This window comes from Cannabis sativa, chromosome 2, assembly GCF_029168945.1.
Source record: "Cannabis sativa cultivar Pink pepper isolate KNU-18-1 chromosome 2, ASM2916894v1, whole genome shotgun sequence".
NCBI classification, from domain to species: domain Eukaryota; kingdom Viridiplantae; phylum Streptophyta; class Magnoliopsida; order Rosales; family Cannabaceae; genus Cannabis; species Cannabis sativa.
Genome location: NC_083602.1, coordinates 26,263,612 through 26,284,370, shown reverse-complemented (window position 1 = coordinate 26,284,370; position 20,759 = coordinate 26,263,612). Strand labels below are relative to the sequence as shown.

The 20,759-nt window shown below is 30.1% G+C and overlaps 3 protein-coding genes across 5 annotated transcripts; 1 reads left to right on the top strand and 2 right to left on the bottom strand.

Moving 5' to 3' along the window:
- The first annotated feature begins 9,320 nt into the window (after positions 1 to 9,320).
- Positions 9,321 to 11,002, top strand: LOC133034896 (uncharacterized). Its single transcript, XM_061110378.1, has 5 exons — positions 9,321 to 9,730; positions 9,806 to 9,936; positions 10,029 to 10,252; positions 10,534 to 10,784; positions 10,869 to 11,002. The coding sequence occupies exons 1-5, from the start codon at positions 9,632 to 9,634 to the stop codon at positions 10,962 to 10,964; spliced, it is 801 nt and encodes a 266-aa protein (XP_060966361.1). The 5' UTR covers positions 9,321 to 9,631; the 3' UTR covers positions 10,965 to 11,002.
- A 235-nt stretch (positions 11,003 to 11,237) lies between these two features.
- Positions 11,238 to 12,292, bottom strand: LOC133034897 (uncharacterized). Its single transcript, XM_061110379.1, has 4 exons — positions 12,210 to 12,292; positions 12,007 to 12,108; positions 11,753 to 11,927; positions 11,238 to 11,653 (listed from the first exon to the last, which is right to left on the bottom strand). Exons 1-4 carry the CDS (start codon positions 12,251 to 12,253, stop codon positions 11,555 to 11,557), a joined length of 420 nt encoding a protein of 139 aa, XP_060966362.1. The 5' UTR covers positions 12,254 to 12,292; the 3' UTR covers positions 11,238 to 11,554.
- A 131-nt stretch (positions 12,293 to 12,423) lies between these two features.
- On the bottom strand, positions 12,424 to 16,324 carry LOC115716420 (uncharacterized). 3 transcript variants are annotated; one of them, XM_061110376.1, is made up of 10 exons: positions 15,766 to 16,324; positions 15,607 to 15,653; positions 15,172 to 15,232; positions 14,550 to 14,833; positions 14,245 to 14,463; positions 14,074 to 14,166; positions 13,880 to 13,990; positions 13,663 to 13,775; positions 13,054 to 13,585; positions 12,424 to 12,787 (listed from the first exon to the last, which is right to left on the bottom strand). In XM_061110376.1, the coding sequence occupies exons 4-10, from the start codon at positions 14,829 to 14,831 to the stop codon at positions 12,464 to 12,466; spliced, it is 1,674 nt and encodes a 557-aa protein (XP_060966359.1). In that variant the 5' UTR covers positions 14,832 to 14,833; positions 15,172 to 15,232; positions 15,607 to 15,653; positions 15,766 to 16,324; the 3' UTR covers positions 12,424 to 12,463. The 3 variants fall into 3 exon arrangements, with proteins under 3 accessions (XP_060966359.1, XP_060966360.1, XP_060966358.1); XM_061110377.1 differs by lacking the exon at positions 15,172 to 15,232; XM_061110375.1 differs by having other exon boundaries at positions 15,172 to 16,324.
- Between the last annotated feature and the right edge of the window lie 4,435 nt (positions 16,325 to 20,759).

Below are 20,759 nucleotides of genomic sequence, written 5' to 3'. Positions count from 1 at the left end.
GGTGGCTTTTATAGGCCAAGATGCATGTGGAACAGGCGCAATCACCTACCAATCGAATGGCTGGGGAGGCGCACGATTCAAATTCCCAAGATCCAACGGCTCAATTGATTTGTAATTAAGGCGGTGGAAATGTTTGAGTATCCGTCTGACACCCATTAATGCGTCGTATCAATTAATGGGCATGAAACGAATCAACACCTGCAAAAAGTGAATCGCTGCAGTAATGATGATCATTAAATACATCTTCACGCGCTCGAAGCACGTGCCAAGAAACCGTGGAGCCAACCGGAGGCAGCTGAACAAGCCTTGTTCATTTTTTAAATAAACAAGGCTTGGGGGGTAAATGTTGCCCCTGATTTTGCCTAATATACGTGGACCAACCAGACAGGGACACGTGGACCAAAAGATCTTAACACTCAAATTATTAGCTAAGTCTTTATAAAGGCTGGCGTCATCCGGGATCTGCCTCCCGGAGAAGGCATGCGAAGTCTCTTATGCTCCCGGAGGCCTAAGTGGGATCAAAGCATCTCCGCGAGGTGTCAGGCTTCCCCTGAGCAGTCATCTTGCATTTAATGCCGCATGGGAGGAAACGTGTTGCAACTGCCACACGCAATAAAGTCTGACGACACAACCCCCAATCTGCACCTACAAGGCTATGATCACTTAAGTCTATTGACGGCTACACTGTGAAGAGTCACATCAGTCAAAAGGCAATAAGGACATTCCACGTAAAATCCCTACAGCACTTAGGGATTTGACCATGCATTACCCATGGTATATTCATTGGGAACACCCAACTTTATTGATAGTTACAGAAATACATGTACTATAATTCTGGAAATCACCCCACCAAAAACACTATAAATACCCCCTCAAAGCTCATTAATGGGGTCGAGAATTTTGGGTTGCATAAGTGCAAGAAGAGTAAATACTCACCAAGAACAATTCTCTGTATTAAAGACACTCATAAATATACAGACTCGTGGACTAAGGCTCATTAATGCCCCAACCACGTAAAAATCCTTCTCTTAATTTCTTACAGCTCTTTAATCTTTTATTATTTTATTGGTTGCCGAAAACCTCGGTCAACAGTATGTACTCAAAATTGGTTGGCAATTGACAAACAATGTATATTTATTTATCTATGTAAATCTATACATTAATTAACAAAATTTTGCTATATTATTTTGATAATTTTTTTTTACAGACACAACAACTAAACTAATCACCGTAAATGATCAAGATAATGACGTAAATCTGAATATGGTAATTATTTTCATTTTAAAATTTATTAATTATTAAATTATACTTTTATTATTGACTCATTTGTTCTTTTACAGGAGTTGTACACAGTAAATCTTGAAGATTAGGATATATGAAAAGTTTATAGTTAATTTCATGTAATTTTTTTTAGAAGATTTATTTCATGTAATCATTATACTACATTATAATTGATGATAATACTAGTGATGGATTTTAAAAATTTGGTAAATTTTTTAATTTTTCTAAAGTAAAATTACTTTTTTAGTGTAAAAAATTTAATATTCTCTTTCCTTCTTATTGATTTTGGCAAATATTAAAAGAAAATAAATCAATGATGTCAAGATTGAGAGCTTGTTGTAGTGGCTCCTTTGTGAATAAAATAATAATTTTATTAAAAGTGGCAACAATCACCAATAAAATGATTATTTAAGTGTATTAAGAATACAAAATTAACAAGATAGATGTTACGTGTGAGTCTTGGGTTTCATTCACGCTTAAAATTTTTATTAATTTATGAAAGAGGAATGTTAAGCAGAAGAAATATAGTGAAAACAAAAGATCAGATCTGAATGATATCTCAGATCCTCTTTTGGATTGGATTGAAAACTCGATTATGAGGTGAGTTTCTTTTTTGTTTTTGAATTAAATCTTCCATTCTTTTTAGATGTTCATATGAGTTATGAATTTTAGAAATATCTTTTCGAACCCAAAATCTTTAATCCCCTAAATTTTCTTGGCCCGTGAGACCCCAATTTCTCCATAGGAGACGGATTTCTAAAATATAGTAACACTATTTCTCTAGTTTATATTATTTTAATTTTCATTTTTGTGCCACAGATTGTATATACATACAGTATGTGAATCTAGATAACACTAGTCCTTTAGTTTTTGATTCATTAAGATTGTTTGTAGTTGGTTTGTTTGGGAATTTATGCTGGTTTCTTTTTGAGTTAGTGAAAGACCTATAAATTTTTGAGTTATATTATTTATGTTTGCACAGTGTGATGAAGTTTTTGAGTTAAATTTTTTTAAATTTAGTTTTGAGCCTGGGAGATCTCGGTCAGTGTTGTGTTTGGTTGAAGGCTGAAATGGTGGATAGTTGATTTCATCTTGTTGTTTGTTATTGATTTTGTTCTTTTTTGGGTGAGCTGGTATAATGGGATATACTGTTAATTTTGTTATAGGTTTATTTTATATTGATTTTGTTCTATTTTGCGCCATTATTTATGGCTTTAGCGCCTTACAAGGCTTTAACACCTATTGTATGGTTGGGCCCCTAATTATTTAAGGTAGTTTGTTTAAGTTTTCACGTTTTTTGTATTGAATGTATAAGAAAATTTTGACAGAATAATATTTTAATGTTAAAGTTATGCACTATAAAGATTTATTAGTCGGAATAAAATGATTATTTTGGTTGAGGTATGATTTAAAGAATATTTTAAACTGAAATAAAGTTTAAGAGTGTTTACTTTAAACGCTAATTCCTATTAGATATATTTTGGTTTATATTTTTTAGGAATTTTCGTGTTTAGAATTTAGTATTCAGATTCTAATATTATAATTAATTAAATAAATTGAAGAATAAGAATTTTGAGGATCTTGTAATAAATGGAGGTGGGAACATTAATGGTCTAATGAGAATATATTGCTTCTGATATATTTGGGAAGTCAAATTATTATAGAATTTTAATTTGTTCTCAATATTATGGGAATGTACCAAAATTATTACATTATTTGTATTTTTAAATAATTTCTGGATGAGTGGCATTAGTTTTTTTTATGGAAGTACAAATTTGATGGATGAGCTGCGCCATTGTTTATGGCTTTAAAGCTTTTTAAGGTTTTCCCGCCTGATTTATGGATGGTCCCTAATTATTTAGGGTAATTTTGTTAAAATTACAAGATATCATTAATTATAAAATTTTATAAAATTTAATAGCTAACAATTATGGTATGTAATTATGAAATTATTGCCTTATTAGTTTATTATGGATAACATAACATTAATTTTAGGTATATAATTTATAAATATGAGTTTATTATAGATGAGATAATATTATAAATAATATAATATTAATTTTGATATATAAATTATAAATGTGGGATTTTGTAATTAATTGGAGGTAAGGACATTTATTGTGAATTGAGAATATTTTGTTTTATTTTATTTTTATTTTTGGGAAGATATTGAAATAAATGGGAAGTAAATGCTAATGAAGTATTGAGATTATTGCCTTATTAGTTGTATAGGAAGATACTAATATGAATGGTTTTTATAATAATTTGAATGATATAATAATTAGGAGGTCATCTTTTTAAATAATAAATAAGGAAGCATTATGTCATAATACCGAATTGGATTAATTAATATTAATTTAATATTATTAATTAAATGTATGATTAAGTGGTATTAGGAAAAATATATTTTTGAATGTGAAGAGTGCAATCTTAAGTTTTAAGGATATTAATACAATTTTGGTTTAATTTAGGCTGAATAAAGATTATAGATACCATGTTTTAGGCTATAAATAAAATAATAAACAATTTGACATATCAAGGATTTTGACATATTTTAGTCTAAAAATAAATAATATTTTTAAGAGATAAAATGAAATAATTAGTATATAATATTTTGAATATTTAAAGAATAATGGGTATTAAAAGAAAATTTTTATTTATGTTTATTTTTAAAAGGGTAAAGGTATGGAATATGGATCCTATGAAGATATGAAGTAGAATGTTATAATTTAGTTGTTAAGTACCCTTTGGCTAGTTCTAGTATTTTATAGGGAGATCTAGTTGCTTAGTCTTGGTGGTTGGTTGATTCTATTCAGTTTGAATAGTTTTCTAATTAAAGTTTTATTCTTTTTTTGATACTTTTTCAGGTGGAACTTTAGTATTTTATTGAGTTGGGAGCGTTGTTGAAAGATGTTATAGCTTTATTGTCTAAATTTCCGGGGGCAGTTTTGTCCCATGGGGCTCGCTCTAAGATTTTAGCAGCCTATGGTTGGCAAAGCATGCTCTGCGGTTAGACGATAAGCTATCCTGGTTCGAGGAGGTTCCAGCGCCGGTGGCGGACGTGGGTGTCGTAAATTCATGAGTGATTTTAATCACTTTGTCAAAAAAAAAAAAAAAAAAGAATACAAAATTAACAATTTGCTATTTGTCATTTCTGATGCATTATTTTATTTTATTTTTTTTTTTGAAGAATTTATCAATTAATTTTATTAATTGCAATCATTTAAGATTACATGAAGAAATTTACAAGAAAAACATTCTTACTCCTAAGAATGCGATCCATGACAAAAAAAATGCACAAGCTAGAAAGTGAGTAACGCTACTTACAAACCGCCTAATAAATATAATAGAAACATCACACAACTCTTTCTAATAACATCTTACAATTAGATATAAATTAATACTTCCATAATAAGATAACATGAGAAGAGTACTTCGAATTGGTTGTATGCATTATTAGTTCTTTAAAAAAAAATGAATTTAAGAAAAAAATTATAAGTTTAGATATAAAATTATTTTTTCGTTGCCGTATTAAATCAGACCCAATCCAAATAAGCCGGGTCGGATATGATCCAATCCAGCAAGTGGGGCAGAGTTGATTATGATACATATATTCTGTTTTTTTTTTTTTTTTTGATAATTACATATATTCTGTTAGTTCCTTTATTTTGACGGGCTCCTATCCTATGCTCTTAAAGTAATGGGTTGTTCTCTGTTCTGTTGGTCGGTTCCCTCTGCTCTGGTTCTAGAGGTAAGTTTTCTTGCCTTCCCTCACTTCCTTTTTTATATTTATTGTTTCTTTATTTCTCTGAAAAAATTTCGGGTGAGTTTTTTTTGGAATGCTTTTTTTTGTATTGAGATACAAGATAGTGTGAGGTAACTGTGGTCTATTACTCTTGATTCTTGAACTAATAATTAATGTCCCACAACTGTTTTATAAAACAATGCAAAGAACTATATATAAATCAAACTTTGGTTTAATAGAGTATTAGAAATCATTTGTAGGTGGGCGATATATTTCTAGGCTATTAATCCAGAGGAAAACACATTTTAGAATGTGATGAGATATAACTAGATAAGCTTTATAAAAGAGAAAGGAGGAAAGTAACTTATGCACTTCCTCTTTGTTATTAACACTACTTCATAGGAATAAATTGTCCGGCCGTCTCAAGCTTTTAAGAGGCCTAGGGCGATATTAAAATAATAGGTCTTTTTTATATGAATTATTTCATTAATTAAAAATGACAAAATGTTTATATTATTTCGGATTAACATTTTTTTTTATGTTTGTACGAATTTTAATTTTTTTTACAAAAATATAAAATGTTAATTTTTCGTTGTTTCTAAAACAACATTGCTTTTATGTTGCTGATACACAAAAACAAAATTTTTTTACCCAAAAAAAAAATAAATAAGTGAAAAATCTATAAAAAAAAAATGTATGTTTTTAAGTGTATTGTTAAATGTTCTTTTTTTATATTCTAAAACTAAATATTAGATAAAATTTAGGTAGTTTTTATTCTTATGATTAATTTTTTTTTTTGGCGAAGTACTATAAAAAAATATATATATTCTTTTTTTAAAAAAAAAAATTCTGATGGCATAAATTGAAAAAATATATATATTTATAAGAAAAAAAATTTAGAATAACATGGGATAAGTAATTATCTTATACTCTTTTTTTAAAATAAAATAAAATAAAAAAGGCATATAATTTGTAAAAATTATATAAAAACCTATCAAATGTGTAATTTTAAATAAAAATTTGACACTAATAATTTAAATTTCTAAGTCGTTTACACAAATAAATATTTCTTCACCGTCTGTGTTTTTTTTTATAAATTGTTACTGCTATTTAAATAATTCGTTTACAATAGAACTAGTTGAAAATTATAATAATATCTATGTACATATTATCTCAATATATATGCTATGAATTAAATAAATAAAATAAAATTAACTATCAATTTAAATTTATAAGATAACTTTATAAATGTTTAATAAATTTACAATGGAAGATTTTATGCTATCTTCAATATTATATTGATAGATATATATATAAATAAATATAAGTTTACACTTTACGTTAACAAATAATTTAGCATATACATTCTTCTTTGTCTTTATATTTTAAATTTTTTTTTTTTTTTAAATTTGAACTACTGTTATGAACATAAACATATAGTATTAATGAAATATAGAACCAAGTAGAGAATAAATGCTATAAAATTTCTATTTGAAAAATGCACACAGCAAGTGTCAAACACGAGATCTCTTACTTGTATAAAAGTAGTCTAACCATTTGTGCTACCTTTAATATACTAACAAGATAATACTTTGTAAAAGTAATGTATTTTCTTATTATATGTATAACATGTCATTTTTTTTAATTTTGGGCCTCCAAAATTACGAGGCCTAGGGCCGAGGCCCCGGTTGCCCCACTCTTGGGCCGGCCCTGGTCCTGACTAGGATCAGCTTATTTGTATAAATATATAGTGATAGAGAGAGGATTATACTTTTCTTCTATTGGAACGAAGAGCTGTCTTTAAGAGTATTATATTTATATTGATCCAAATTATCAAAATTCTATTATGGAATTTTAATTTCCATATTTCAAGTGCATCAGTATGCTAAAATTTTGCATTGAACAATCTCTTTCCACATAAAAATTACTAACCTCAAATAAAAACACAATTAAAATTCTAAAAAAATTAGTTAGCTCCTTTTTATTTTTCAATTAGTCTTAAAACTGGTTTACTAAAAGGACGTTTGATAATACTTTTATTTTTTAATTTATTAATCATAAAAATTAAAGTAAATTCATAAAAATTACAAATTGATCAAAAACTAAATCTAACCATTTTAAAATATTTTATAGTCCATAGTAAGTCATACAAAATTAATCTAGAATGTGCAAACTTAACCAATACATATCGTGATCCGAATTATAAGAGACCTTCTTCGTTATGTTATGTTCGACGCTCCTCTTAAAATCTTGATAAATAGTTTTCTTGACCGAGTTCCACTCCCATGAATTCCAAAGCTTTACCTTCATTGAACCTCTCCAACCACCAAACGACATAGTATTATTACTATTATTATTAGATTTAGAAGAAGAAAAAGGAGGATTTTCCATAGCTATAGTTGGGTACGTATAGAAGAATATTATGTTAATTAATATTGTTTGCTTCATTCCACTTATATAGTAAAATATTTAAAATTATAATTATAACTGAATTAGAATAAAAATAAAAGACAATAATAAATTAGGTTTAAACTTGTATTTTATATATATAAAAAAGATCTATTAATTATTCAAAAAACAAAAAAGATATTCCGTTTTTTTTTTTAAAAGGAAAAGATATTATATTATTGTAGGATAAAGTTAAATAAATTCAGATTTTTTTGTCGAAATGGAATTGATCATATTTCTATTTTTGTGTATATTTATATTTGGAGAGATAATATATATATAGGGAAATTTTATTTACACCCCAAAATTTTTTAAAGGCACCCCTTTTTAATAATTTTAATTTAATATAAAATTTATATCTTTAGTTATAATAAATTTTTTCAACTTTTTTCTTCAAATTCATAAACTTAAAAAATATATCTATCAAATAAAATTAAATTATATTTTAAATATTATGACAAAAAAATTAAAATATTTTTTTATGAGATTTTCTTAGTAAAAAATAAAAAATATATATATACATGAGTTAAAAAAAATTATGAAAATAAAATCAAAATAAGTATTAAAATTAACATAAAATAATGTGAGAAAAAATTTTTTAAAAAAAATATCAAGAGCAATTTTTAAAAATTATTTAAGTTTATATTTTGTTTAATAATGGGGTGTATTTTTAATTTGGTGGGGTGCAAATAAAAGTATTAATGTATCGTCAATAAAACCAATTTCCAAAATTATCCCCTACTTAATTATATAATTATCTTATAAATGAATTTAAAAATGAAAAAGCCACTAAAATATATTATTTAATTAAATTAGAATTTAAAATATCGTTTAAAAAAAAGATAAAAAAGAGATATATTATATGAAAGTAGAAAAAAGATATTTTACGTTTTAAAATTTATTATTATCATTCATCTTTTTATTTTTTAATTATAATTCAATTATGATTATAGAATTTTAAAAGTCATATGTCTAATATTGTTTCACTATATATTTATAAGAGTCATTAATAATCATTGATCAACTCCCTCAAAAAAAAAAATTAATCATTGATCAACTTATAGTTTTATTTATTCAATCAAAGCCACTTTCTCTTAATTTTTTCTTCTCTCTCTTTACGGTAATTATATTTCTCAATTATATTTTGACTTATTAATTAAGCTTGTGAAATATTTGAGATATATGCCTTATTATTTTCGAAACATTAGTTATAATAAACAATCATTGGTTTAAAGTCTTAGACTTTATGATTTTTCTTGCTGTATTTTATAATGTCCATTATTATAATTAATTGGTTTTTCACAATTATAACTTATCGAATTTTTAGTTCACGTCAAAAAAAAAAAAAATTGAATTTTTAGTTGTAGTTCATATATATACTGCTTTTGTTCATCTAAATTGTTTTGATAGTTTAGTAATTAATGTTGTGTCAAATTTCATTTCACATTGAAGATGGTGTTAAGCTTTAATTTTATTAAAATTCTAAACCCTAATTTTAAATATTTTGACCTTATAAATATATGTTTTCTCTATATAGGTAGCTTTGAGCCAACAACAACTCTATATATAGTTTCAACAACATGGTAAGCTTCACTATATCATCATCATCATCATCATCAAGTGTTTTCTATTGAGTATACACTCTTATATGTAATTTAATTGCTTTCATTGTCTTTGCAGTATTCCGACCAATATGGATATGAATATCGCGGGACCTCGTTCAAGCATATGTATCGATGCTACCCTCCATCCTTTTTGGATAAGGTTCACTTTTGTTAATCTTGACTCATGTTTTGTTAATTTCACGATGATTCATTATGTTAAGTAATTTTTATTAAAAAAGTGTTGTTAAATCAATCTGTTAATTCTGATTGAGATTATTCTCACATTTATTTTTGCAGCCACATCTCGAGAATGGGGATAAAAGTAAGTGTTCTATATCTTCTCACTTTTGTGGTTAAATGGTTTTGTTATTATATCTTTTTCTGATGTTCTTTGTTGCAATGTTCAGTTATAATGCCTCCATCGGCCCTTGACCAGCTCGGTTAGTGTGTTTTTAGACTCTTCAATTTTTATTTTTAAGCCTTTATCTTGTTCAAATTCGAGGTGTTAACATTTTAAGAAAATTCTGCAGCATTTCTACATATAGATTATCCAATGTTGTTTGAGCTTCGAAATAATTCTGCTGAGAGAGTCTCTCATTGTGGGGTGTTAGAGTTCACATCAGAGGAAGGCATTATCTGTATGCCTTGTTGGGTATGGATGGTTATTTTTTTCGTGTTACATTTAGCGTCTTTTGTTACATACTAATTTAGTACTTTTCAAAATTAGATGATGGAAAATATGAGATTAAAAGAGGGAGATTTAGTGCGTTTAAAGATTGTTTCTCTTCGAAGAGGAAAGTATATTAAATTGCAACCGCATTGCAGCGACTTTCTGGACATTTCAAACCCAAAAGCAATGTGAGTCTCCAATCCATCTTTATCATAAATACTATATCATAATGGGAAAACTTGTGTTATTAATTGTGTGAAATCTGCTCTATGAACTACAGTTTAGAGACCAAACTGAGAAATTTTACGTGTTTATCAACTGGAGACACTATCATGGTTGCTTACAACAACAAAAAATATTACATAAATATTGTTGAAACAAAGCCATCTCATGCTGTGAGTATTATTGAAACAGATTGTGAGGTGGATTTTGCTCCTCCGTTGGACTACAAGGAACCCGAGAGGCCTATCCAACATGTTCCTTCAAGCAAGCCATCTAGTCAAGGTATATATTTCTTTAATGGATTTTAATTCAATTTAGACGTTATGGTTACATTTGGTTAGACGTAATGAAACAAAATAGAAATGAAATAATTTTTATTCTAGCAATGTTTAGTTGCGTTTTAAAGTTTTAAAATTTGAAATAGAAGAGATTATTCTTATTCATGTATTTTCATTCATTCCAACCAAACATACTCTATATTGTTTGCTCTTGAAAAAATTTAGGATATGACTCTCTCCTTGTGATTATTAGGCACATGAAGTTATTATTTTTGTCATTTGCAGATGAAAAGGTTCCTGTTGAAGAAGAACCTAAATTTAGCCCTTTTACTGGGTTAGCAAGGTGCTTAAATGGAAAAACTTTGATGAGTGGAATTGCATCTGCTTCTTCAAAGTTGAAAGGCAAACAATCTGATGTTGTTGGCCATGGCAAGTCAAAACAGCCTTCTGCAGGGTCTAGTTCTCCATCCCCTGCTCGTAAATCTCAAGGAAAGCTTATTTTCGGGTCAAATTCCAACCGTACACCTACACAAAAGGTGAGTTTTTCTTCTTTATGTCATACCTCTTTTCACTATCTAGTTTTTCTTTAAATTTACTTAATGGTTTCTTGAATTCTATAGGAAACTCCTAAAGAATCGAAAAAGGAAGAGGCAGAGAAGAAACCCGAGCCTAAATTTCAACCTTTTACTGGAAAGAAATACTCATTAAGAGGCTAAAGCTCAAAATAGACATTCATAATAGAAAAACAGTCAAAACACTTCACTACTACAAAAACACCCTTTAGAGGCGGTTTTTAAGCCCTTTAGGCGTCGGTTTTCGCGAAATTCGCTACCGACGCCTATCAGGGCGACGCTAAAGGGTTTATTTGAACCGACGCCATATATACCCCTATGGCGTCGGTTCTTAGCTAGGAACCGACGCCATAGGGGTCCCTATGGCGTCGGTTCCTATCAAAAAACCGACGCCATAGGGGGCGTAGCAACCGACGGTAAAGGGTCTCGCGAATTTCAGTTTTTCGATTTTTTTTTTAATTTAATTATATTATTTTAATTTTATATTTATTAATTTATATACATATTTATTTAATTTAAATTACATATTTATTTAAATTTTAAATTACATATTTATTTAATTTAATTATAATAGTAATTAAATTTGGGTAAAAACATAATTTGATTTCATAAAAATAATTAAATATTACACAAACATGTAAAATTAGTTAAAAATATTAATAAGTTAATAAATCTAATTACAAGTTAATCTATAAAAATTACATAATGAAGAAAAATTCTTCGACCTTTGAACCTCAATCGTCACCGTGAATCACCGCCATCAATTGTTCGATCCACTTTCGCTGTAGTGGTAAAATTTCTGTTTTTGGATCGTATTGCTTCTTACCCCCAAACTGTTAAAAAAATTAAAAATTTATATTAGTTTATGTATATGTATATTATATATTTGTTATTATAAAATTTATATACTATGATCAATAATTAAAACTTACAGCTTTTTGATCTTCTATGTAACGGTTGGGGTTGGCACGTGCGACGATGTCAGTCATATATTTCAAAACATAAAAACCGCATTCTTGGCTTTTAGGTTGTCTTGGACAGTTTGCTTGTGCAATTCCTTGCCACGGGCCAAGATACTGATGTGCGTCCCCTATATACATGAATGCCCTGTTTGGAAAAATTATATTAGCATTTCAATTCGTTAGTTAATTTAAATTCGTTACATAAGAAGTCATTAAATAATTACCTTCCGATCATTTGTTCTATTTCTTCGGGAATTGGGCGGCCTTTTAGAGGGTTTAAATGGATAATTTTCTTTGGCGCAACCACCACTAGCGTCCAATGCATCCTAGAAAATTATATTGGAATATAAGTAAGATAGTATAAAAATAATTTGAAGACATAATATAGAAATGAACAATTAGCACTAAAGAATTTAATAAAGTTTACCCGATATTCCAAGGAATAAAGAACATTTGGTGGTTGCTGTTCATTAATGATAACCAATTAGCCAATCGTCTTGCCGCATCGTCAAAAGATCGACTCGTTCTTCATCGCCGATCCCATGCACCGTGAGAAGCTGCGGGTCGTAAAACTTGAAAATTTTTCTCGTACCGTTGATGCTCTCCCATATGTGCACACTTAAAAAAAAGTGTTAGTGCCTTATAATAATTTAACTATAATTTGATATAAGGTTAATTAGATTAAAGAAGAGTATACATCATTCCAAACAGCATTCCCTGGTTGCCGATGTAGTTACACGTAGCAACCTGCTGCAAATCCTCTCCAGATAAAATGATCTGGGTACGCGGTGCAATGAATCCTCGGGGGACAGAAATTGTGATTATATCACGTTTATCTTTGAGCCTTAGGAATTCATGAATCATCCATTTCAGCGAATTAGGGATCAACGCCATCTTCTCTTCCGTGAACAACTCATCTTCCCGTGCACCACGGCTTTCTGGAGAAAGCATCGGAGCTTTCCCCTTTGACGCATCACGTCTTGAGGGCGGTTGAGCGAGTGGACCCTAAACAAAACAGAACATAATATATATATATATATCAAATTTTATCTAATTTCTACCGAAATTTCGGCAGCATAACGGTTGTAATTGAATGATCCCAAAAATTTAGAACATGGCTGTATAACGACAAATAACACATATACAACAGTAGTTTGTTCATCCATCCCACCGCAGCACATATATTCGCAGAACCTACTTCACTACGGATGAATATTTAAGATATTCAAACTCCACTAATCATTAATAATTAATTTCAGTTGAGAAGTTACCTCGGTTGTTAAAATTAAGTGTTTAGGCCAAGGAAGGAACATCTGGTACACGTCCCTAACATATCTGAACTCTTCAAGTGGGACTGGGATTTCAGCGTCCTCTTGCAGGATTTCCGTAACCATGATCCGAGCATGTGAATCATCGTAATCCTGGCAGTGAACTTTGATCACACCCACATGCTCGTACAAATACCCTCGGGCCACAATATTGTCGATGTTGTCAGAGCAGAGATGTACTTGCTGAGTAAGGGCCGCTTGGTCATCAAAATTGTATAGGATACCTTGGTCGTTGAGGGAAATGAACTCCTCAGCATAAATTTGTGGTTGTACCTCATCCTGAGGAGCGTATGGTTGTGGAACATACGCCTCACCAGCCACCTCTCCTTCTTCCTCTTGTTCGGCAGCGTTCCTCTGCTGCTTAAGGGATTGGACTTCGGCTTTTAATTGTTCAATCTCCTTCGCTTGCCGAGCCACAACATCAGACACTTCCCTTTTCTTCCTGTCGAACAGTTGAGATGCCCTGGTCAGGAACCTACAAATCATAAAATGCAAATTAGCAACGATTTCATTTGTGTAACTAAATAAATAACATTTGAAGTAATAGCATACCCAGCAGCCCTGACACGTCCAGGATGCTCTGGTGTCCCGAGCGCCTGCGTGAGGATATCGTTTTGGCCCTGGACCTGAATTTGTCCCTGACTAAGCTTCTCCTCTAATTGAGCCTAATGCACGCATATATTCAAGCAATTAGTATATGAATTATATACACTAACTCTAATTGAATTATATATTCAAGCAATTAGTATATGAATTAATATATACTTACTATCTTCTCGGCAATTTCCTTGTCGTAATCAGTGACAAGTTTTCTACTCTTGGTGCGAGATTTAATCCAAACACGGTGGCGGGGAGGATCTGCAACTTCGAGGTCCTTTTTCTACATAACGTTATAACAATGAAATGAGTACCAATTAAATTGTATAGCACATTATAGCACATTAAATTTTTAGTATTACTTACCACAGCTTCCCGTACGTTCACCATCCCACTCCGACCACTTCGATGTCTGGATTGAATTTTTGAGGAACGTTCACGTTGCACCTTACTCAATTCCTACAATGCCAAAAAAATACATTAGATACATGTACTTGTATTTAAGAGTTTATCTTAGTGTTAATATAATCAGCGTACCAGAAATTCAGGAGTTAGTCTACTTTCAACAAATTTGCACCAATCAGCAGCGTCGATCTCCGGGTGCTTTTCAGGGACTTGTGCCAGTCGTCCCAGATCATTCTCTTTCAACGCGGGCATTATGATGTCTTTTGTCATCCTATTCTTGAAGTCTTTCATTAACTTCCCAGCTAGGATGAGACAATCATGTTTGAAGGTGTCCGGCACAATGAACCCCGTCTATTTTGAAGGAAAACAAACACGGTTAGAGTCAACATTTGGAGTAATAGAAAAACAAATCAAAATTCTAACAAATAATAGCTTACCTGAATGTCTTTCCAAACTTGATTTTTCAGAGTCTGGTTGACTTCTTTCCAATTTTTATAAGCCAACCCTATTGTCTGCCGACATCTGACTCCCAGAGTGGATACGAGCTTCGCGTAGCTTTTTCCACAGTATTGACCTTTATCATTAACTTCGAGGGCCACTCTTTTGCCCTGATCCATTAGTTTGGATATTTCATTCATTTGCGTCGGCCCTCGTGTAGGTATTGTGGTTGGACACTCTGCCTCTGGGTCTGAATCAGATCCCGAACTCGAGTTGGCCATATCTACACCATTAACAAACAAAATTGAATATCATGCTACTAATAACACTAAATTCTACCGAAATTTGATCCAAATTCTACCGAAATTTTGGCAAAGATAACTACCGTAATTGGACGTTCCCAAAATTTTTAAAAGTGCCTAAAGTAACAAACAGAACAAATATAACAATACAGAACAAAGAAACTAACATAAACAATACAAAATTTATCCACCAATCCGACCGCAGTACATGTATTCGCAGAACCTACTTCACTACGGATGAATATTTAAGATATTCAAACTCAACTAAGCATACATTGATAATTAATTATACTAACAAAAGGTTAGCGGATGGATATACCTATTGCAAATCCGATCAACACCGAAATATGTCGATCGACTCTCAAATATTAGCACACAACCTATAACATAATGCAATATACAACCAAATTAAAATTTTAATTATTAAATTACTTACTAGTTATTAAACAAAGTAGCAAGTTACTAGTTACTAATTTCCATAATTTTTTTTAAAAATAACATATACATATATATACATGTATAATCAACTAAATATCACACTACCATTATTTTAAAAACTTTAACTCTAAACTAATTAAATTCCTACTACCTCTCATTCTCATTCACAACAAATATATATACAATACAAATACACAAAATACACAAATAGTATATACACAATATATATACACACAACATATATATAAACACATATTCAATAATAAAATACAAAATATACACATATATATTATATATCAAGTAAATAAATATTTACCTTATAAACGCAATCCGGCGACAAATTGCGACCAAAAATCCGGCCACCTATAGCACACACAATATAATATCAATAAAATGAAAAAATCCTAAAAAAAATTTACAAAAATGAAATAATACCAATGTACATTAATAAAATGAACAGAAATCATATTTATACCTTAATGAACGTTGAGATTGAACGATTTCTCCGCTAAAAGCGGTGGTCGGAGTTAAACCACCACTTTTTTTTAAAATAGGTTCGGGTACAGTGTAAATGGGTGAAAAAACAAAACTTTTTTAGTGTATGGGATTAGATATTGAAAATAGAAACTTTTAAGACAAAAATGAGGTGAAATGGTGAAGAAATGAGTGAGATATGTGGGTTTTTAGAGGTGGTTGGCGAGGGTTTTCGTGGGTTTTCTCTGCTGTAGAAGTGGCTGGGTATATGCTGGAGAAGAAGAAGTGAGGAAGAAGAAGACGATGCAGAGGTTATACTCTGCAAGACCCTATGCCGTCGGTTCTTTGCTAGGAACCGACGGCATAGGGTCTCCCACAACCCTTAAAAAATCCCAATTTCCAACCGACGGGATAGGGTTTACTAATATATATACCTACGGTTTTTACCAAAAAACCGCCTCTAAATGTCAATTTCGAATCTGGTGGGTGTTCTCACACCCTTTAGCTTCCCTTTTTATAAAATGGGTTAAAAAAAGGGAAGCTAAAGGCCCATATTGTAGTAGTGCTTAGTCAAAGTTAGTTGATTACTTCGTTAGTTAATTAGTTAGAAGAGATTTGTATTTATTGAACAAAAACACAATTATTTATTTATTTATTCATTATTATTTTAATACGACATTCTTATATGGATTTATCACATTGAACATATTACTTTGAAGGATATTTCCGGCGAAACTCCCTTAATATTTACAATTCTTATACATATAACCTTAATAAAAAAAAATAGTGGCAAAAGCACTTTCTCTTACAATTTTATTACAATCATACTATTTTTTGGCCATCAAGTGTCCGCTCAAAAACACGTGGCGATATAATATCCCATATATTTTTTCTCATTCAAATATACTATTTAATTTTGTATTTAGAAAATAAAAAAATCAGGTAAAAATGTAAAAGATTTCAGAATTCCGTAAAAAATATAAAATTTTTATTATTTTTGGGTATTTTTGAAATTATCCCATGAACTTGTCAAAGATTGTTGGCCCATCAAAAGCTATTTAATTTAGCCCAAGCACTATTGCATGGGGGCCTGGTGTGACAGTCAGTAGTCCCGTGATCCGTAAGGGGAAATACCGGGTAAGCTGTGTAATCCCACACCGCCTGGGGAAGGTCAAGTGGGATGATTCTGAGACTGTGTAGGTATGGGACTACACAGTTGAAGAGAGCTTAAATGGATTGATTTGTACTACCTATATCAACAAGGTGCATCTTGTTTTTCGGTAGCCCATCTCGAAAGAACTCCACAGTTAAGCGTGCTTGGCCTGGAGCAATTTCAGGATGGGTGACCTCCTGGAAAGTTTTCCCAGGAAGCGTGCGAGTGAGGACAAACTACGCTAGAAACACTTGTGTTGGTCTGTAGGGTCAGTCATCGATCCAGGAAGCAGCCAGAGTGACGTACTCGTGTATAAGAGCCATTCATTCCGTCGGTATAAGGGCCCAATGGAGGCTTGAAGCGGGGACATTACAAATGGTATCAGAGCCTTGACCCAGCCGGAAGTGTGGTCGACGAGGACGTCGGACCCCGTAAGGGGGGGGGGTGATTGTGACAGTCAGTAGTCCCGTGATCCGTAAGGGGAAATACCGGGTAAGCTGTGCAATCCCACACCGCCTGGGGAAGGTCAAGTGGGATGATTCTGAGACTGTGTAGGTATGAGACTACACAGTTGAAGAGAGCTTAAATGGATTGATTGGTACTACCTATATCAACAAGGTGCATCTTGTTTTTCGGTAGCCCATCTCGAAAGAACTCCACAGTTAAGCGTGCTTGGCCTGGAGCAATTTCAGGATGGGTGACCTCCTGGGAAGTTTTCCCAGGAAGCGTGCGAGTGAGGACAAAGTACGCTGGAAACACTTGTGTTGGTCTGTAGGGTCAGTCATCGATCCAGGAAGCAGCCAGAGTGACGTACTCGTGTATAAGAGCCATTCATTCCGTGGGTGTAAGGGCCCAATGGAGGCTTGAAGCGAGGACGTTACACCTGGGAACAGTAGTAAAGAATTGTTGGCCCAACAAGAAATAGAGGCCAATTTAGTAGGGAAACTTACAAAAATACTGGAATTTTGATTAACTTTTACAAAAATACTGTCCAACGGAAATTTTTTCAAAAATACTGTGTTTTTATAAAACACCAGTAAAACACAAAGCAGTATAACTCAAAACAACAGTAGAACACTAGTAAAACACCATTAGAACACCAGTGAAACTTAACACAGTATACTGCAGTATGAAACTTATAAAAAAACACAGTAAAAAAGTAAAAAATACCGCCTGGCAGTATTTTTGTAAAAAAATAGCAAAAGTTAATATACTATATAAATTTTTCATTTAGTATAGATCTTCATCTTGATGTCTTTTACTTTTCTTAATTTATGTAGTTCATGTTATTCTACGTGACTCATCAAGTGAAATAATAATGTCCAATAAATAATAATAATAATATAAAAAAAAAATTAATTATATTAATAATAATTTTTTTTTCATATTTTATTATTATTTAAATATATAGTGATTTTTATATATTGATACAAATGATCATGCACAGTTTTAAATAATATGCGCTAAATGCTTTATCAGGTTCTTCTTTGTCTTTCATCTTATATGAAAATTTATATTTAATTCTAAGATTATATATAATGATAATTTGATGCTGTTGATATTTTTGATTCCGTACATATTTAAATTTGTTGGTACAAATAATAAGCCGGTTGGGATGTTCTTTCTTTGTCAGTATTTTCTAGGTTAGCCCATTTCTAATCATCATATGTTATTAGTTCTATGTCAAACATTCTTACTGTCTGGAGGAGGTTTTACGAACAGTCTGATTGCATTGTTTGACGATGATAGCAAATACAGTGATAACTATAACCTTTGAAGTGAAGACAGTTGCTGAGCGTTGTTTGAGTGCGGTGGTGCAAGCACCATTGATAGGGTAATTGGAGAGATGACAAAAGTTAGGCATTAAATGTTGAGATAACCATGGTATTAAATTTCAATTTCTTATTTTATTTTTTAAACTACATTTAATTTTTATTTTCTTACCATATTTAATTTTATTAATTGTCTAATTTAAATTTTTATTTTTTTCAAAAATTAAATTATTTGCTCTTATCTTGTCTAAGTTTATTAGTTGGCTGATTTATTATTTGTATAATTATAAGTATTTCATCATTATAGGGTATTATCTATAATTTATTGTTGAGATATTCTCTTATTCTTTTTAGAAAATTAAAATTTTGGTTTTTAGAATCATCTCTTTACCATAATTTTCTCTTTTTGACCTTTGATTATTGATTTTATAAATATATTTTAGGATACATTTCTTGATTGGTTTAAATTCCTAGCATATTTTTTTTAATTTGCATTTATTATTATAATTAATTTGTTCAAACATATTTTCTTAAAAACTTTAATTGTCTCATTTTATAATTTATTCTTTTATAAGTTAATGTTTTCTTCTCTGAATTCATTTTGAATTTTAATTATTTATATCCCGTTTTTATAATTTTGTATATTTGATGAGTGTCCAATTAATTAATTTTTTAGTTAATTAGCTTTTATCTTTTTTAGATATTAAAAGTTTAAGAGAATCTTGGTATTAAATATTGTTTTAATTAGTTTTTAGTCAACTATGTTTATAGTATTAATTATTATTATTAACTATATTCATATTTTATTATGGCAATTTTCTTAATTACTAAAACTATTGTGATTGTAAAATATCATTAGTTTTCATTTGAATTGCTAGATTTTTTCCTCTTTAATAACATTAATTGATAATTTTCTTTTATTTTGTTTTTGGTTTTTTACTTATCTTTTGCTTGTGGTAATTTATTCTACAATTAATTTATATTTACTTATTTTTATATTATATTTATGTTTTTTGGTATAATATAATTTAATATATTATTTATTATTGCTATAATAGTATAATATTGAATTCTAATTAATTTATTAATTTAAATTTAATTATTTTATCGACTAATAGTTATAAAGATTTAAAAACATATAACAGTTTCTATATATAGGCATTAATGAATTATTTTATTACAGGATAAATAAGTTAGGGATAATAGCTTTTTTATTTTGTGTCTTATTTTAAGGGCCGAGTTTTATTAGATTTGATAATCTTATTAATTATTTATTAATTTATATGGACATTATGTAGGTTATAAAGATATTTTAATTTGGTGTTTGAAACGATATTTATTGAAATTTAGTAAGTCCATTAATTAAGTGATTTTATTAATAATTAATTTTATACTTTACTATATTATTATTATATTTATTTTTTTTCCTTTAGTTTTACATTAAGTCATAATTGTCTTTATATTTATTTCTATTATTATTTTCTTTAAGCAATTATTATTAGTCAAATAATCAGCGAATTAATATTTTATACATTGTGAAGATTTGTTGCGCCACAATTTTGTTGGCTTTGATGCCTTTCAAGGCTTTTGCGCTTATTTTTATAGCTTGCCCCTAATTATTTAGGGTAATATGATTAATTGTTCCATGTTTTCATGAGAAATAAAAGTTTTCAACAGAAATTTTTGCGGTATTGAGCACCACGAGCTTAGTTGGATTAGGTGCTGTTATATTGTCAGAAGAGCCACGTTGCGTAGAGCAAACTCCTCAAAAGTTAGTCATTGTGGGTACATTAAAAATATTATTTGTTGCTTATTTCATTATTTTGTTTATTTCTAAAGGAATTTTTTGATATCCTAAGTTAGGGGAGCATTGCAGGGCTTAATTGTTGTTACTAGATTACATATCAAAATCTTTTTTAGGTCTTAGGGTCTTAGTTAGGGGCTTAATTGTTGTTGCTACTAGCTAAAGGGTATTCCCTTTGGCTAGTTCTAGTAATTTTATAGGGGGATCTAGTTGTTTAGTTTCGGTGTTTAATTGATTTTGATCAGCTTGATAATTTTCTAATTATA

Coding starts and splice junctions, on each gene's coding strand:
- LOC133034896 (XM_061110378.1), top strand. CDS start 9,632: ATGTTGTTTGAGCTTCGAAATAATTCTGCTGAGAGAGTCTCTCATTGT. Junction 9,937..10,028: donor ATTTCAAACCCAAAAGCAAT/GTGAGTCTCCAA, acceptor TATGAACTACAG/TTTAGAGACCAAACTGAGAA. Junction 10,785..10,868: donor ACCGTACACCTACACAAAAG/GTGAGTTTTTCT, acceptor TGAATTCTATAG/GAAACTCCTAAAGAATCGAA.
- LOC133034897 (XM_061110379.1), bottom strand. CDS start 12,253: ATGAACAGCAACCACCAAATGTTCTTTATTCCTTGGAATATCGG. Junction 12,109..12,209: donor TTTATTCCTTGGAATATCGG/GTAAACTTTATT, acceptor ATAATTTTCTAG/GATGCATTGGACGCTAGTGG. Junction 11,928..12,006: donor ATAGAACAAATGATCGGAAG/GTAATTATTTAA, acceptor TTTTCCAAACAG/GGCATTCATGTATATAGGGG.
- LOC115716420 (XM_061110375.1), bottom strand. CDS start 14,831: ATGGCCAACTCGAGTTCGGGATCTGATTCAGACCCAGAGGCAGAGTGT. Junction 14,167..14,244: donor GACTAACTCCTGAATTTCTG/GTACGCTGATTA, acceptor TTGGCATTGTAG/GAATTGAGTAAGGTGCAACG. Junction 12,788..13,053: donor ACTTAATTTTAACAACCGAG/GTAACTTCTCAA, acceptor TGTTTTGTTTAG/GGTCCACTCGCTCAACCGCC.